At 34.9% G+C, this 20272-nt stretch overlaps 1 protein-coding gene across 1 annotated transcript; it reads right to left on the reverse strand.

Moving 5' to 3' along the window:
- Window positions 1–8363: 8363 nt before the first annotated feature.
- On the reverse strand, window positions 8364–9414 carry LOC131642467 (uncharacterized). The gene is made up of 3 exons (XM_058912708.1): window positions 9250–9414; window positions 8890–8916; window positions 8364–8786 (listed from the first exon to the last, which is right to left on the reverse strand). The coding sequence occupies exons 1-3, from the start codon at window positions 9253–9255 to the stop codon at window positions 8511–8513; spliced, it is 309 nt and encodes a 102-aa protein (XP_058768691.1). The 5' UTR covers window positions 9256–9414; the 3' UTR covers window positions 8364–8510.
- Between the last annotated feature and the right edge of the window lie 10858 nt (window positions 9415–20272).

Consider the following 20272-nt stretch of genomic DNA (forward strand, 5'->3'; position numbering starts at 1 on the left):
AGAGAGGTTCAGCCATTGTAAGGTAAGAAAGTTGTTCTGAAAGAGAAGTTGTGTGTTTTCTTTTTTCTGTGTTTAGTTTGGAGAGAAAACGCATGAATGAGAAATAAAGGTGATATTGGACCCTTTATATAGAAGGGGAATACTGAAGGGTGGGTTTTAATTGCCAATGAGTGATTGGACTGCGGTTGGTTTTCCAAAGAAAGAAGTTATGGCTTCCGCCGTTTCCCGCCCTTGGAAGTTGAGAAGTAATCATTAAACTGATGCACGCACGTCTGAAAACCGACGTTTTGGAGAAAGTGACGTCACTTTTAATAATGATTATGGCTAGAAGAAGTGGAAACGTCAAGTCTAGAGGCAAGAGTGCTGCGAAGGATGTTCAGGTTCTACATGTTGCATTTAATAAAAGCACTGTAGGAAATCTAAAGATATATCTTGACAAGAAATTGAAAGATTTGCTAAATCAACAATGGCAAATATGATAGAGATAAAAGGGAGTCAAGCGTACAAATATTATATGTCTACAGTGGCCTCGATTACAAAATAAAGGTGCAATAAGTAACAAGATCGAAAACATTTAGTTGAAATCTTCAGGGAGATCCTTTTTGATCTTCAAATATTGAGTCTCCCATGAAGACATGCGAAGTTCAATTAGTGCCCGGTGTTTCTTCAACCTTTCGATTTCTGGCACTAACTTTTGTGCAGTCTCGAAATGTTTCATTCCTGACTGCACCACTTCGAGCAAGTCTTGTTGATTAGACTTTTGTAGGACTGCTTGACAACTTTCAGCCTCCTTTATCTTGCCCTCGAGTACTTTGATTTCTTGTTTCCAAGAGCCGATTTTCTTCTCATAATCATCAATGGCCTTCTGATTTTCTGAATGTTTGAGCCTGAGGGCCTCACCTTGTTTCGTTGCGTCCATAGCAAAATTCCACGAAGAGTCATGAGAGGCCTTTGTCTCAGATAACTCTTTTTCGACATTTTGCCTTCGAAGGATGTTAGCTTGGAGTTGCTCGAGTAGAGAGCCCAGCAGAACAATTACCTCTGAAACTTCTGTGGAAACTTGAAGCAAATCTACTTTCTTTAGAAGTTGATTTAAGTTGTGGCTCTTAATAGGGTCCCGGTTGAGAACATCTACAAGATTGACCCCAAAGAATCTTTCTTTTATTTGTCGAAGAAGACTGGGAATATCTTCCTTGTCACTAGAGTCTGCAGTAACAGCTGTTGAGACATTAAGCTCCGGAGGCGAAGGAGTATTCACATTCATAATGGCCTTTAAGAAACTGAGAGGATCAGTTTGCTTAAGTTGTTCAAGCTCTGAAGGAGTAAGCTTTGCAGGGGCAGGCGTCGAAGTTGTCTCAGGAATGGTTTTTGCGTTAAGAGTTGAAGTTCCATGAGAAACTGGTTTTTCAGGCTGAGAAATCTCTTCCATAGCATCTTTCTCCGACGCGGAATCTTCGTTGTCATGTGATTGCTGGTTCACATTATCGCTGCCTGAGAATGGATGATCCTCTTCCAAATTTTTGCCTTGATGGGTAGGTGGGGATTCGTCAGTAGAGTGGCTTTCTTCGACTGGTTCATTAGGCAATATGGTAGCAATTGGCCTAACGTCTTCAAAGACTGGTGAAAGAACACGAGTTTGATTTTGAGAGGTACCTATGTTAAACAGAGCAAAGTTATTCAAAAAAAAAATAAATAAATAAACTTTTGAGGAGTTTAGTTAACGAAAGTTAAAGTTTGACAACTACCATAAAGTTTGTCAACATCAATGGTGAGGCCAGGGTCTTTAAAACCGGAAGTAGCAGTGCCAGCATCATCCTGCAATAACAAGGTAAAGTGTCAGTACAATTATTTAGTTAAAATCACAAGATAATATGTGGGACAAACCCAAAGTACCTTGGGTGGAATATTGTCTGGACTTGAATTATGGCTTTCCACAACGAAAGCATTACTAGCAGCTTTCAAAGGAGACTCTTCAGAGGACGCTTTATCACCAGGAGAAACAGCTTTGGAAGGACTTGCCTTTCTCCATTTTCTCGAAGGGGTAACAGCTTTGTATTTTTTCTTCTGTCCTTGTCTAGTTTGAGGAGGGGATTTATCTTCGCCATCCGAACCAGTGGTCGAAGAAGCTTTACGCTTCGAACCCGTTGGGGGTTTCGAACTCTGGCAAGTCGAAAATGAGAAAGATGAGTACTAATCACATATTGTACAAGATTGAGAGTATGAGATAAGTATGTACCGTGGGCTTCTTATCAGTGACGAGGGAGTCACTCCCACTTGGTTTATTGCTTTTAGATGTCCCAGAGTCTTTTGGGGCAGAAGCTTCCTTAATCTTCCTCCTTCGTGCAACAGCTGTAGTTGAGACTGAAATCAGTATATCAATAAAGAAAAGATAAGTCAGTCGAAAAGATTGCCTTAATCCAGACCTTCAGGTATTGGAGTCAGGACACGAACATGTTTAAGATCTATATGAAGATGTCCTTTGAAAGTATCCAAGGTATGCTTAGTCGGAACCACTCGTTCAACGCGTTTTTTGGTACTCTCTTGAAGAATTTTGAGAGCATTCCCACACACGAACCAGTCTGGGAAAGGAGGACTTAGAGCCACACCAAAATCAGCACTTGGTAGTGGGGGGAATTTTGGAGGATTGAGTTTGAAAGCCACTTCATAACGTAGTTCTGGTCGAACATACGAGGGCAATTTCAACTTATTTAGTTTGGCGGAAAACTTTTCGCGCAAAGTAACTGCAGCCTCACGAACAGTCCGACTAAGATCATCAGGCCTATAGATAGTTTCAAAGAATTTTTGAAAATCTTGGATTTCTTTAATATGAGTGGAAGTACCTTTTTGGAAGTTCTCCTGCACATCATTGAAAGCTGCAGTTAGTTCCTGAGCAAGGCTATCAGCATCAAAAATTTGAGAGCTATAATACTCTGTCCACCATTGATGAAAATCTGGTGTAGAGTAAAAAGAAGGTTCAAAAGGAATAGGAGAAAGATTGGTGACGTCAACGTATTTGTCGATTTTTTGTTCACATTCCTCTTCAGTCAAATACAAAGTGTGGAAACACATATGGTTCCTTTTCTCATATAAGCACTTGGGTGTTATTTGAGTTAGCCCAAATTGTCTTGAGACCAAATTCGGTTGATAGCACACGAGGATACATTGACCCTTTGATGGTCGAAGACGGTGGGAAAACAATCTTGGAGTCAGAAAGGCTTCCCAAATTTCCATAGATTCAGTTTGTTGATCCTGAGATGTTGGTGGAAATTTTCGAGTAAACCATTCAGGACCTATTGTTCTGTGTACAAATGGGGCCATAGAAGGATCGAACTGGTCACGCCGAGCAAACATCATCGAATACGCCAGGAAATGTTCATGAAGCTTTCCCATTTCTTCTTTTGGAGTTAGGTAAGCTAACCTGGTCCCCTCTATAGTTCGATTTTTGATTATGCTATCCTCCTCATTGACATCTCCTCGAAAGGGAAGATGAGTTTCGAATGTAGCATTAAGCCACAGTTGCAATAGCCAGAAAGGACCAGCGTAAAGTAAACTACCAGATTTGAAATTCTTGGTAAGGTTTGCAGCTTCACTAAGGTTTTCATAAAGAGACCCTAGAAGTAGTTGGCTGAGGTTGAGCTTTTTCCCAGCATGCAATTGATTAGCCATGCAAAGGTACCTTTTCGCAACTTGAATAGACCTTGAACAGAAGGCACATCGTGAAAGCCATAATGCTAGAAAGGCAATATGCTCCTCATCAGATACTGTCGCTTCAGTGGTAATATGATGCTTCTGGATGAATGCCGTATAAGTGACTTGCGAATCGTTAAAACCAATAGTGTCATTATCCATTTCATTGGGGTCGAAGGTTTCACCAGTTGGTCGAAGTCCTGTAATAGCGGCCACGTCGAAAAGCGTGGGGGTAACCATTCCACATGGGAGATGGAAGGTGTTGTGAGAAGCATCCCAAAAATGAACCGCTGCTACTAACATGGGTTGGTTGTATTCTAAACCCGTTCTTGACAGTTGAATCAAATCGTATATTCCTAATGTTTTCCAGAAGGATCCTTTTTGTTTCTCTACCCCTTCTAGCCAGGCATAGTACAAGTCAGGATCTTTGGCTAAAGGGATTGACCTAAACACTTTTACAGAATTGGTCATATAGTTTAACCTAATTTTGTTTAAAGCTAAAGGGATTGCGGTTGAAGTTTCCTCAATATTAGCAGATTTGCCTAAAGGAGAGCGACCGTCTTCATCTATCTTAACTTTGCTAACTAATGGTCTAGTCTTGTAGTAAGCAGGAAAAAACTTATTCATAGATTGGATACTTTCACTCAGTAACGGACCCATAAAGGCAAGAGTTTTTTCAGAGAGTTCAAAGGGAATGATTACCTGGGAAGCGTAAATAGCGCGTATCTCTTCAGTGTTAGGGTTTGGAACGAACTCTCGTTCCCCAGAACGTGTTGTTGATTGGAGCTTCAAAGCGGGTTGAAGAACATTTGAAGATGAAGCCATGAAGAAATTTTTTGATTAAAAGAACAAGATTCTAAAAAGAGTGAAGATGTTTCAATTTTTTGGTGAAGAAGATGAATGAAAGGCGGTATAGAGACACAAGATCAAGTATTTAAAGGTTTAACGGAAACCTTTTTAAATCTTTTGGGTAAAGCCCGAGGGACACGTGGCGGCTGGTGATTTAATCCAACGGCGGTCGAATGAGTTAGCTTCACTCCTAGTATGTAGGAGTAATGATCAGGAAGTAAGGTTAAAACGTGGGAATGTAAGTTATGAGAAGACATCTTTGAAAATGACAAGACGTTTCGGAAACAGTGTTATCAGTGATTATGACGCTAGTCAGCAGTCTTGGAACTTTCAAGGATCATAAAAACGAAATCTTATAATGACAAGAAACGCCTATTTCTGTTGATTCTCGAAACAGGCATTTATTGGGGGAAATTTGTTAGCTGAAGATTTCGTTTTATGTTGTTTATCCTTCGAAGGAGTTGAGAATCGAAGGAAAGATGGTTACTGATGGCCATCCCTTAAAAAGTAAAAGAATGGCTACTGATGGTCATGCTTCGAAAAATAAAGACTTCTAAGTTCGATGAAGATAAGTGAACGCTGAAAGATTAATGAAAGCATATGTCTTCGGGACTTAGACAAAATTCATAGAATATGTATTCAAGTATTACTACTTAGCGTGTTTTTTAGTAGTGTTTGTTTAATACACTGCCACGCGTCGAAGATGGACTCAGGCGGGAAGATTTGAAATTCGAAGACGGTTTCGTAACCGTTCAACAACAGATGGCTTCGCTGGAAGTTCTGATGAGAAACGTGGCAGCAGATTAGTATAGGACCGTTAAGGTCGAAACTAGTATAAATAGGAGTCTTAGCGTTAGGATTCTGTGTGTTCATTTTGTACAAATCACTCACATATTTACTCAAGTATCAAGCGTTAAGAGAAAGAGTTCGCTGAGAAAATGTACATATGACACCACCATTTTAATACATGTGTATTATCTTTTTGTTTTTATCTTTCAGAATTACTGCATTTCGTTTACTTCTTGCCATTTACGTTTCTGCATCTTTACTTTAACGTCATTTACTTTCGAATTACTTTCATGCTATTTACTTTCAAAGTCTTTTATATTTCTTCAGTTTAAGATTCTTTACGTTTCAATTGTCCTTTTAATTTTTTATGTCATGTCACTTCGTTGAAGTCACATTTATATGTAACAAAGTGATTGTCAAGACTATTTGTTCTGTTAATCGAACAACGCTTATTGAAGAAGACAAATAATGAATATGGTTCGAACAAACATTGATAACAATCTTCTTGACTATGTGTCCTAGGATCAATCTAGTCGATCCTGCAAGTAACCAAATCATATTTATTATAGTTTGGAAGACTAGCGGTTGTTTACCGGAAATCACCGTAAACACCCACTCAGTCTCAGAACCATCAGCGTTGATCACGACTCTCACGCCTGAAGACTGAGCTTGAGCATCCGGGCCCCGGGCCCCCTGGGAACGAGAAGTAGAGCCGGTCGAAACCTTCTTCTTCTCCTTCACCTCCTTCACCTCCTTCACCTCCTTCACCTCTTTCACCTCTTTCTTTGAAGAATCCTTTCTTCCCTTAGCGCCCTCTCTAGAAGACATGTTCCTGTAAACAATTGAAATCGATTAATATGCGAGACAAAATAAAAAACAAAAAAATTTGAACTTCTGATATATTTCGGAAGTTCATTTCCGAAAACTGGGATGGAGGTGTTTTCGGAAATGAACTTCCGAAACACCCCTGCGATGCAATTTCCTGCAACTTCCATGGCAGACCCCTAAATCAACCTTCAAACCAAATCAAAATGCTTCTAAACAACCTAAATACTACTAACAACCTAGCCATATATCATTTATGCAATTAAAACCCTAAATAACATGCATTTGAATAATAGATCTGAAAATTTCAAAACTTACAAAGTGTTAGGATTGAGGGCTTTTGAATGTTGTTTAGCAGTGTGATTGGAGCCTTGATGCAGCTTTGGAATTCTGTTTGCACAAATTTTCGCCTCTGCCACTTTTTGTTTTGATTTAGGGTAAATGATTGGGGGAGGGGAGTGTTTTGATAAATCTGCAGAAATCGCAGTATTTCGGAAGTGAACTTCCGAAATAATTGTTTCGGAAATGAACTTCCGAAGCAAGTCAATTTTTTTAAAAAAACACGCTTTCAGAAATGAACTTCCGAAACAGGGGTAGTTTTGATTTTTCGCAGGAGGTGACCACCCATAGGGAGGTGGGTAAAGAAATTTTCAAAATTAATTGTTGATAAAGTTGTTTAACCACTTGTAAAAGTATCAAGAAGAACAAAAAAGAACTAAAATCCCAAAAAAGCACAAGAATTTTATTTCATATACCACTTCATATCATCAATAAATTGTTTAGAAGATGTAAATTGCTTTATGTATTATTGCATGTTAGAAATCATATAAACACACTCACAATGAGTTTGAGAATATTATAGTGGTTTTTGTTGGAGTTTTAAATAGTCCGGAACACTTTGGTTATAGAACACTATTGAGACGAAATCTCCATGTTCGGTTTAAAAGACATGGGCCGACCACTCCACAGTCTCACATTGCAAAGACGGACTAATAAACACAATAATTTTTTTTAAATAATCAATGGGATTAATAAAAGAGTATAAGGGATACTCCGGCCGAAGAAACAAACGGAAAGCTCCTACTACTTAAAATAAGCGAGCGGTAGAATATTTCAAGTATGAAAATTACAATAATTCACTAGATTGTAAGAAAAAGTTAGCCAATTTCAAGAAGAAAAAACTATCTCCGTCATACATTCGGTAAAGCTAAAGTGTTCCTTCTTGAAAATAATTGCGTTACGTTTAAGCCATATGCACCAAACCGTGGCCAATCATTACAATACTGGGATCAATCGAAATAAAAATATCCAACAAGTTAATGTCACACCACAACAAACTCATGCTCCTCGACCACGACTACCACCTCGCTGACTATTAATGGTGCTTCCTTTGTTACATGCGGTGAAAGTCTTGAGGTTGAGTATGAGAAAGCTTTTAGTGTTGAACCTCAATCTGCTGATATGATTGTTTTTCATACCATTATTATTGGTGTGTTAACAGTTGATCAAAAGAGTATGGAAAAGAAAAGTTATACCAATAAGATTAGCTACAAATTAACTATTGTTGTCATCTTAGCAAATCACATATTTCCTTGTAGTGATTAAAAAAATCCAAGAACTAAATTGTACTGTCGAACCGAATAACATTGAGGTTAATATAATCGAATTGTTATGTCGAACCGAATAACATTGAAGTTAATATAATCAAATTGTTATGTTTAGTTAGTGAACTAAACCATAATGTATAAAAAATTATAAAACCAAAACTTAACTCGAACCGAATCAAAATTGGAAATGAAAATATTTAAAACAAGTTAAATTTGTTTTAAAAAGAAATTGAAAAATAGCTTTACGGTCCGATTCTTAAATAAACAATTCAGTATGAGAAAATTTGTCTTCTAACGATTTAGTACGTGGCAGAATTTCGAAACAGTATACAAAACTAATAATTTTAGTTCGGTTCAATTTTTAATAAATTGAAACAGTTTGGTTTAATTCGAATAAATTTTTTACTATGATGTAATTCAATTGGATTCAATTTTCTTAAGAACTGTACCATAAACAACAATAAAGAAATTTCAATGATAACCATTGGATTTTACTGGATAATATCTTGACAACTATAAGATGCAATTTTAAGATTTAAAAGCAAGAATGGTTTAAGAATTGATTCATAATTAAGAAAAACAAAAAATCAACCAAAAAAACCAACATTGTAATTAAAGAGATTTTTCAATGTAATTGGCTTGTAATTTTCTTTTTGTCGGGTTTTTCCCGTTGATCATTGTAATCGGGTTGAGAACCCCTAGTTCTCCATTTATATAATCTCTTGCTTATGAAAAAAAAAAAATCTATAAATTCTAATGGCTGAAAAAACACATTCCAACGAAATAGTACTTTTTGCATATTTTATCATTTTTATTTCCGATTTTTAAAGTTAATTTAACAACATTATTTGTATTATTATGATATGAAAAAATAAAATAAAATGACACAGTATAAGAAATATTCAAATATTTCTCAACATGATTGTTATGCTTAACGACATTCACAATAACCCAATATGCAATGTCGTATTCGTGGAGGCAAGCACATATCTTCTGGACAATCTTTGTATGATCGACAAGGAATGAAAGCTGAGATATCAAACAAGAAAAATAAAACGTTACCAAAATAAAATGAAATATTGTGATAAAATTAGATATGAAAAAAAATAAGATGGTGGGAAAAATAACTCACATCCAATAGGTTCGAAGCCACGCTTTGCTATAAAAGTAAAAGAAATCGTATTAAAATTCGATGCAATATTAAGTCTAAGATTATATAAAATAATTTAAATACAATTTCTTAAATATAGTTTATATTATTTTTTAATAAAAATATCACATATATTTAAATATTTTTTATGAAGTAAAAATACGAGAAAATTATATTATATATATATATATATATATATATATATATATATATATATATATATATATATATATATATATATATATATATATATATATATATATATATATATATATATATATATATATATATATATATATATATATATATATATATATTAGGTTGTGTAAAAATTTAACTTACCTCCATCGGTCACAATAATAAGTACAGATAAAAAAATGATCCAAACATAAAAGAATGTGAGAATTTGAGCCATATTTTCCCTCCAAATAACAAAAAGAAAATTAGTTTATTACTTTTAGGAAAAAAGATTCAAGTTTTGTTGGTTTTAAAGATATTAATTTATGACATAAGAGTTGCAAGAAACCATTTTATAAATGAAATGATTGATAAATGTCTGAATGGTACCTCAATATTTGATATTTTTCTCTTTAAATTGTCATTTTCTTTATTAAACTTTTAGTTCTTTTTTTCTATTTAACCTTTCATGGTAGTCAAGGAAATAGAAGCCCGCAATAGAAATAATATTGATGGGTGATTAAAAGAAGTCATTATTGAAATAATGCGTCAAAGAGGCGATAAGATAAATATTTTAAGTTAGAAGTACAATATGATAACTTAAAAAAGAAAATGGTCCAAGTTAGTGCTGAAAGTGCAAGCAATATGTTTGAATTTTGTTGAAATTAAAATTATTTTACAAATTACTTATAAATCATTTATTTTTCAAAAGAGAAAATACCTTAATCAATATTACTTTTAAAACAATGTTAAATCAAATAAAAGGCAAAGAGATAAGGATGAAAAAATCACAAATTCTTTTTTACTATTTCAAATGTTTATTTTAATCATACATATAATTTTTCTATTGAATCGTCATAATAGGCAGCCAAACAGCTTCTTTTTATGCTCGCGCCACATGAAACAACTCTTTCCAACAATTCCTCATGGGTGAATTTTTATCTACCCAATTCAAAAAGTTGGGTAAAGTTACCTTCAATGTAAAATATCTTGGAAACAACCAAAATATATACTATTTAATAATTAATTAAATAAGATAAAACTAAATGATGCAATGTGATTGGTGGAATGTACACTACCCAACTTTTTGAGGTGGGTAGAGAAGTTATCCCCTTCATCATGTTCATTGATAATATATTGATTGGACGGTTACACTCATAGATGCCAATTTTTGCATCATAAAAAGAACATCAACATATAGTTCATAAACATTAATTATCCTACAACAACACAAAACATATTTAACACACAAAACACTATTTTTACGTACCGCATAAAGCTCATCCAACTCTTTCTTGCTGCTAATGCATCTTTCAACTTATTATCGTGCATCTCCTACAACTCTTTTTTTGGGATTCGCGATCATATGCTTATTTATCTTACAACTCTTTATTTTAGGCTTCCCGTTCATGTGCTAACTTTCTTTCAAGGTTTTTTAGTCTTTTTCATTGTACCAAAGAATAATCTCAGGTCGATGTCTTCTCCAGCTCCAAGTACACGTCAATCGCTCCTTTGTTCTGATTGCTTCTACTAATATATCATGTCGTATTTGTGAAACAAAGAAACTTTTATTGGCCATATCAACCAACAAATCCTATATAACATAAATAAGATATCATTACCAAAGTGATTTAAATTACACACAACAAATCCTACATTTAATATTCTAATTGAAAAAATAACATACTTACAATCTTCTCAACGATTACACATTGGGCACATGAAGTGAAATCTCTAGTTGGTGTTTGTCGGACCTTCTTACACTTCTCATGTCGTGACGGGGGAGATGTGTTGATATCACAACTTACTGAAGTAGGATATGGTTGGCATGTCGTGATGGGGGAGATGTGTTGATATCACAACTTACTGAAGTAGGATATGGTTGGAAGTTCTGTGAAGTATTTGGAGTCACAGGAATGACATTATTTTTAATGAGATTAAACCTTACGTCTCGGACTTAGGATGGAACATTAAACTTAAGGTTTGAAAGTGGACTTGTATCGCTAAGATTCCCTATTCCAAGTGTAACTATTATGATTTTTGTAAAAATCCTTTTTGTTGTAAGGATAGTTTGAGTTGGTGGGTAATGTTTTTTCTGAGCTTCATTCTCGTCTTTTGTAAGCGGGATTAAAGTATCCCTGGTACTCTCTATATATATCATTTCTTGCTTATAAAAATAATAATTCCTCAAGTTTTTTGTAACCCCCACAGAATAATCTATAGGGGTAATTATTTTTTCCTTATTTAGCTTTCGTAATTCATTTTAAGTTGCTATAAACATAGTAAAAATATTAATTTGCATGATTATCTATATAGTCTAAGAATAAATTTGTTATTCAGAAAATAAGATTACGACTAACCAAGAAATCAGTAGAACCACGAGGCTTGACAAACTTCTCCCAAAATTCCTTCTCAATATAATTATATTTCACAGTTGGATGCTCATGATCAAGCTTAAGTTTCATAATGTAATCACATGTGAGTTGTGACTTAATGCCTCTCCAACGTTCAACAACATAAGAGATTCACTTTTTCTTCAGCTTATCATAATTAGTAAACTCAAAAGTCAACTACAGTTACATCAATAAGTATGTATAAGTAATTATTAAAAATATTATCGAATCATGCATATAAAAAATGTATTATTAAATCATGTAAAAAAACTTAACGTCTGTCCATATGATTTATTTCAATTATTTTGATATATGGTTTCAACCACATGCATAAGAACATAAACACATGCGGTAATCCTAAACATTCATAAACCTCAGAGAGAGAGAGAGAGAGAGAGAGAGAGAGAGAGAGAGAGAGAGAGTAGTGACACGCCATAAATGATATTCAAAGAGGATGGTGAAGATTTCACTTCCATAATTGATATTCGAATAGGATGGTGAAGATTGTGCTTCTAAAAATGATATTCGAAGAGGATGGTGAATATTTCTCTACCGCTATCGTCTCATTCTCAAGGGCACCCATATTTTATAAGCCAAATAAAGTACCTGATATGTTTAAATTTTATGGGGAAAAATGTCACAACAGTTACGAGCTTCAACCATAGTGATATATGAGACTTATAACCCCAACTGAATAAAATAATCGTAGTTGTTATACTTTAAATTTTTAAATAAAAAATGTTAAGTCACACACGCTTATTTTTTCAATAAAAATGGAAAAAAATTTATGCTGGGATTCGAAGCTTGTTACCCGACTTATATGACAACGGTTCTTTATAGGATCCGTGATGAAAAATTTCTTAATAAAAAAACATGCGTGAAGAAAATTAAATATGACTACAGTGGATATATGGTCATGGTAATATAGTGTCGCCTAATGTGTATTCAGTAGTAGTGCATCACCCAAGTTACAGACTTATGTTAATATATCCATCATTGTAGCATCTCTTTGTTTTCTTTTCTTTTTTCCATCTAAAGTAGAACACTCATTTGCATGAGCTTCTTCACTAGATGAATAGTTCATCTATGTTCAAAACAATAACAAAATAAAAACAACATCATAACAGTAAAGTAATCTTAACAAAAATAACATACATTATCATCAATCATTCATGCAACAACATAACTAAAAAACCTTCACATTTCAACTAAATAATTACAACATATCTCAACAGGAAAAAAATAAGATTACTTCATTAACATTCTCACCACCAACAACAAGCAGAAGCGAGCGTAACGTCATTCTTCGGTTCATTAATATTCTCACCAACAACAATAATAAACCTCTATGATTTAGGCATTAAACATCATCATCAGCAACAACACCATAGGAACTCAACAGTCAGCAACAAACAACATAAACAAAAAAAAAAGGAACTAAGCATTCAACAACAACAACATAAAAATGCAACAAAAAGAACAACATAAACAACAACAACATCAACAACAATAATATATATCTCAATACCAAAACATACAATATCTCAACAACACAAAACCAACAATAGAAAAACCATCAATAACAACAACAAACACATAAAAAAACATATCTCAACAACGTTATATATCTCAATGCCAAAAACACAAATATCTCAATAACACAATAACATAAACAAACATATTTCAACAACATTTTACTGTTACATGCATGGTAGAGATATTTTACGTATCCGAAACGTGATGAAGAAGTTAAATATATAAATCTTATGATTTTTTTCCCTTTTTCTTGCAAGTATTTTTTGCCTTCCTCCTTCATTTTTCCCGCGTTTTTGTTGCTTTGTATGTTTAGTCAAGAATAATAATGATGGTGTTTTTCCCACATTTGCTGAAGAAGCATATTGAACAAGTTAGAGATGAAACAATATGATGATTGTAACACCTCATATAATATACATCTAGGAAATATATTTTATGTGATATTATTCGGTATTGATACTGTTGGATAAATAAATCCAGCGTCACCCTTAGGGATTCGAATGGGCTTAACATCCCAACCCATGGCGCCTAGAGAGAGCTTACAAACCTCGCTTTAGGTGCAGCCCCTGAGGGCTCATACTATAAGGAAATAAAGTTGCGCCCTCACTAACAGCAATTGCTTTTAGCGCAGTGGTAAGTGCTTGATCCTACAAGTGGTATCAGAGCATGGTCATGGGTTCGAATCCCCCCGGCTGACACTGGGGGGGAGATTGTTGGATAAATAAATCCAGCGTCACCCTTAGGGATTCGAATGGGCTTAACATCCCAACCCATGGCGCCTAGAGAGAGCTTACAAACCTCGCTTTAGGTGCAGCCCCTGAGGGCTCATACTATAAGGAAATAAAGTTGCGCCCTCACTAACAGCAATTGCTTTTAGCGCAGTGGTAAGCGCTTGATCCTACAGATACAACATAAGTGCCTAATGGCATCGTTATATATACGTTTTCTAAAGAATAAAATACACTATGGCACATGTTATACAAAGGTTCCTAAATAAAAACTAATTATTGTGCAGAACATCTTCATTGTACATAATCCACATTGGAAGATCACAATAATCACAAACCTTCGAAACATCATCAGACAACTTCTGTTATCTTTAACCTACAAATAAACACCTGAAAAACCAAAATAATAATGGAGTGATGTAATAATCTAATTGAGTTCCTCAATCCTTTAGGTCCACATGACTCTAAAGGGATTTATTCCTGATTCCTATTTTAGGGATTCATCTTTTATAACTCGCGTGTCAAACACAATGTAACTAATACTTAAGCACATATGGGTTATACTGCTAGGCAATCGATCGGTTCTTTCCTGTAACTAAATAAATCACACTTCTAACTACCTCTTATTCCCACTTTAACCATAATAAGCCATACTAATTCATAATCCAACATTAGTTCATATGAAATCGACAAGAATACTTCAAGAATCAACTAGACACAACATCATGGTCTCAACATAACAACACCAACATAGTATCACAAATCATTATGAAATAATAGCCAAACATAAGCATCATGATCAAATCTATAGTTGGAGCAAGAATACACAAACCCTAAATTTCTCAAAGGCTAAAAACTACCTAGGAACCAACCTTGATTGAAGGAGATGATAAAGTTTGGCGAATAATATGAGATGAAATCATGGTGTTAATGATGATGATGATGATGTCTTCCATGGATTTTCTTCTTCTTCCTCATTTCTTTCTCCTTTTTCCCTTCTCTTCTCTTCGTTCTTTCTTTCTTTTCTTTGTGATTTCTCCATCCATCCTATTCTTCTTCTATTACCACTATATATATCTGTGTGTGTATGTGTGTATGTGTGTGTGTGTATGTATGTGTGTGTGGTTAAGAACAAAAGTTGGGAAAAGAAATATCTCAATGATATCTATTAAGGATATTTCTTACTACAAGACCAATTGATCAATTATTAATTTTATCAAAATATTCGTTCTTGTACCAACTAATAAAGATTTGTCTCTTTTAATAAGGATTAATCTCTTTTGAGCCCCCTGATTACTCTATTGGTCCTAATTGAAAACACTTGGAGTAATTAATACGAGATATTACATTCACCCCCTTTAAATTGAAATTGGTTCCTAAATTTTTTCCAAGTAAAGAAAGAAACACTTCTTGCATCACCAGTTTAGGTTAATACTCGATATGTTGAAAGAATTGATACTTATAAACTTCACTTAACTTGATACTACGTATTACGCACATACTTTATGCCTCCCTTCCCCCGCACTACTCCATCAAGATATCATACACTTGATGGAGAATTGTCTTACTTTCATTCCTACGAGGAGTTACCTCTCTGATTCTCCCACGAGACTTCACTAAGTTGTCATATCCAATACTTTTTCTTGATTATTCAAATACTTACATGATCAACAAACACTTGATCCAACATCAAGTCTTATTTTAAAAAAAAAACACTTTTCTCAATAAACCTGAAAAGGATGGTTGGGACACTTCTATATATCCTCTCCATTCTCGGGTATTTGGATTGTTGGCCGCACATAACTTTGGGGCCCAATGTTTGGATTCCATGCTTAAAACATATTAAATAAGCGAACCTTATTTCGCCTCACAAATTTTATAAAAAACTTTTTGGATGAAAAAGGATGGTTGGTACGCTTCTATCCCCCCTGTTCCCGAGTACTAGGATTTCCTCAAAGGCATGTAATTAAGAGAAAAAGACAATTTAATGAGAATTTGAATGGCCCAACACTCAAGCTATCTGAAGAGGGGTCTTTCCGGGTTAATTATTTTCTTTACCTTGTTGACCAAGGCGTTGTTTCTCTTAATAAGAGATTTGAGCAATACCAAGAGTATGAAAGTTTTTTTGGTTTCTTGTTTACTACTCACAAGTTTCAATCATTGGATGATGCAACTTTGAAGTTTTATTGTAGTAAATTTGAACGTGTATAGAAACATAATGAACAATCTGATATTTATGGGATTGAGTTTTTTGCAGATTTAAAGTTACTAAGAGAAATGTTGTCTGAAGAAATCATAACACCTATTGATATATTATTATTTTGAAAGGATTGGATATTGTTTTCCTAATACAATTATTGCATATAGAATTTTAATGACTATTCCAATAACAGTTGCTTTTGCAGAAATAAATTTTTCAAAATTAAAATTGTTAAAGACTTACTTGCGGTCTACCATGCCACAAGAAAGACTTGATAGATTGGCAACAATAACATTTGAAAATGATGTTTTGGAAACAATAAAATATGAAGACTTGGTTGATGAAATTTTATCAAAGTGAGTTCGTAGGAAGAGTCTTTTTAAATAGTTCCATACTTTAGTTTAAACAATATTTTGAACCTTTCGAAACTTCCCTTGATTAAAATATAATTTTATTATTTTTATGCGTTATTTTTAATTATTATTAATTTTTTAATATTGAGGTCATTTTTTAAATTAGAACATAACTTCTGATTTGATTAGCCCACCCTTCATGTTGTATGTATAACCTTCATTTTTCAATTCTTAATGGTATAACAAACTAACATGTGGTAGGAAGTAAGCACGAGGTGTTAAAGCATGCAACATGTGTGACATGTAATGCTTGGAAACAATCTCTTAACAAAAAAGAAATAGGTGTTGCAAGTTGCAGGAGAAATCTTCATAATTAAGGATTTAAGATTGGCCACAAATTAATTTTTTATTTTTTTTTATAAACAAAGGGGTGTATAAAATGTACTAGGGGTGCTTAACCTAAAAGGTACAAAAAAAAGATAAAAGAGGGCAAAACTAAAATCTGTTAGAACAAGATTTGTTCTTTGATGATAACAAGGATATGAATTTTGTGTGAGATAATGTGGTACTCTAATACATTGCAATTTCCATTTTAGGAAATATATAAAGAGTATGCACAAATCAGCGCTCAGAAGCTTTGTCTCAGAAGGTTCAGCATGCAACATCAGAACATGGTCTGGCAAGACATCAGAAGATGGTCAAGGCAGAATCAGAACATGGGTCTATGGAAGCATCAGAAGAATTTGAGATCAGAAGCAGAAGCACTGAAGCTCTCATGGTATCACGCTCAGAAGCACTTCAAGGTCAGAAGACAAGAAGATGCTTTGCACCAAGCTGTTTGACTCTGATGATATTCAAATATTTTATTCACAAACATCAGATCAGAAGAAAGTACAAGTGGCAGGCTACGCTGACTGACAAAAGGAACGTTGGAAGCTATTAAAGGCAACGTCAGTAGACACAGCGTGAACAAGGCTCGAGGTAGTTGACAAAAGCGTGAAACATTAAATGCAATGCTGTACGGAATACGCAAAGCATTAAATGCGCCCAACGGTCATCTTCTCAAACGCCTATAAATATGAAGTTCTGATGAGAAGAAAGGTTAACAACTCTGAACCAAATTCTGTGAATATTAACTTGCTGAAACGCTGTTCAATTCAAAGCTCAGAAACTTCATCTTCATCAAAGCTCACTACATTGTTGTTGTAATATATTAGTGAGATTAAGCTTAAACGTTAAGAGAAATATCACTGTTGTGATTATAGCTTTTCAGAAGCATTGTAATACTCTTAGAATTGATTACATTAATTTGTAAGTAACTAGAGTGATCAAGTGTTGATCAGGATACTCTAGGAAGTCTTAGCTTGTGTCTAAGCAGTTGTAATTTAGAGTGATCACGTGGTGGTCAGGATACTCTAAGAAAGTCTTAGCTTGTGTCTAAGCATTTGTTCCTGGAGTGATCAGGTTGTGCTCAGGATACTCTAGAAGACTTAGTCGCGGACTAAGTGGAAAACCATTGTAATCTGTTGCGATTAGTGGATTAAATCCTCAGGTGAGGTAAATCATTCCGTGGGGGTGGACTGGAGTAGTTTAGTTAACAACGAACCAGGATAAAAATAACTGTGCAATTTATTTTTATCATTCATGTTTTTAGACTACACTTATTCAAACCCCCCCTTTCTAAGTGTTTTTCTATCCTTCAATTGGAATCAGAGCGCCGGTTCTAAGGTGCAAGCACTTAACCGTGTTTAGAAAAGATTCAGGAAGAGAAAAACGCTTAAGTAAAAGATGGCTGGTGAATCTCAATCAAATCCAACTGCATCTACATCTAGCTCTGCTGAGCAATACAACGGTAACAATGGTTATACTAGACCACCAGTATTTGATGGTGAAAACTTTGAATACTGGAAAGATAAACTGGAAAGTTACTTTCTTGGTCTAGATGCTGATCTATGGGATCTTCTGTTGGATGGTTACAAACATCCTGTTAAAGCTACTGGTGTAAGGCTCACGAGAAGCAAAATGACTGATGATCAAAAGAAAGATTTCAAAAATCATCACAAATGCAGGACTGTTTTGCTGAATGCTATCTCTCATGCTGAGTATGAGAAGATATCTAACAGGGAAACGGCCCATGACATATATGAGTCCTTGAAAATGACTCATGAAGGAAATGCTCAAGTCAAGGAGACTAAAGCTCTTGCTCTAATCCAGAAATATGAAGCCTTCAAGATGGAGGATGATGAAGACATTGAAAAGATGTTTTCAAGATTTCAAACTCTGACTGCTGGATTGAGAGTTCTCGACAAAGGCTACACCAAGGCTGATCATGTAAAGAAGATCATCAGAAGTTTGCCCAGAAGATGGGGCCCAATGGTGACTGCATTCAAGATTGCGAAGAATCTGAATGAAGTTTCTTTAGAAGAGCTGATCAGTGCCCTGAGGAGTCATGAAATTGAACTTGACGCTAATGAACCTCAGAAGAAAGGTAAGTCTATTGCTTTAAAATCTAATGTTAAAAAATGCACTAACGCTTTTCAGGCTAGAGAAGAAGATCCTGAAGAATCAGAATCTGAAGAAGAAGATGAACTGTCCATGATCTCCAGAAGGTTAAATCAACTCTGGAAGAGCAAGCAAAGGAAGTTCAGAGGCTTCAGAAGTTCAAAGAAATTTGAACGAGGAGAATCTTCTGGTGACAGAAGATCTGACAAGAAGAAGGCTGTCTGCTATGAGTGCAATGAGCCTGGACATTATAAGAACGAGTGTCCAAAACTTCAGAAGGAGAATCCCAAGAAGAAGTTTCATAAGAAGAAAGGTCTTATGGCAACATGGGATGATTCTGAATCAGAATCAGAATCAGACTCTGAAGGAGAGCAGGCCAACTTCGTGCTGATGGCGACAGAAGATGATGGATCAGAATCTACATCAGAATCAGATTCTGAAGAGGTATTTTCTGAACTATCTAGAGAAGAGTTAGTTTCCAGTCTAACAGAGCTTCTTGAATTAAAAGCTCATATTAGTATCAAATACAAAAAGCTGAAAAAGCAATTTGAATTTGAAACTAAGAAGCTTGAGTTGGAAAATTCTGAATTAAAAGGAAAAGTTTTAAAATTATCCAATAATGTTGGATCTCCTTCTGATTCAGAAAAATCCACTCCCAGTCTGAATCATATTCTGAAAGAATATGATTTAAGTTTCAGGAAGTTCTTATCTAGAAGTATTGGCAGAAGTCAGCTAGCTTCTATGATATATGTTGTGACTGGGAACAAGAGAGTTGGCATTGGTTATGAGGGTGAAATCCCATACAAGCTTGAATCTGTGGATGATATGAAAATATCATACAAGCCTCTGTATAATCAATTTAAATTTGGCCACTCCCATGATATTAAGCACACATCACATGCACAAAGTTTTCACATAACACGCACCAAGAAGCATGTGACACAACCTAAGAAATATCATGGAACTAAGAATAAGAAGTATCATACTGTTCCTCCTGTTAAATATTTTGCTAAACCCAAGTTCAATCAGAACTTGAGGAGAACTAACAAGAAAGGACCCAAGAAATTGTGGGTACCTAAGGAGAAGATAATTTCTGTTGCAGATATCCTTGGCGGAAAAGAGGACAGAAAGCAAAATGTCATGGTACCTGGACTCTGGGTGCTCGCGACACATGACGGGAAGAAGGTCTACATTCCAAGACCTGGTGCTTAAACCAGGTGGAGAAGTCAAGTTCGGAGGAGATCAGAAGGGCAAAATTATTGGCTCAGGAACTATAAAGTCTGGTAAATCTCCTTCTATTTCTAATGTTCTTCTAGTAGATGGATTAGCTCATAACTTATTGTCCATAAGTCAATTAAGTGACAATGGTTATGACATAATCTTTAATCAAAAGTCTTGCAAGGCTGTAAGTCAGAAGGATGGCTCAATCCTATTTACAGGCAAGAGGAAGAACAACATTTATAAGATTGATCTTTC

The sequence above is a fragment of the Vicia villosa genome, unplaced genomic scaffold (assembly GCF_029867415.1).
Source record: "Vicia villosa cultivar HV-30 ecotype Madison, WI unplaced genomic scaffold, Vvil1.0 ctg.005075F_1_1, whole genome shotgun sequence".
Classification (NCBI taxonomy): Eukaryota; Viridiplantae; Streptophyta; class Magnoliopsida; order Fabales; family Fabaceae; genus Vicia; species Vicia villosa.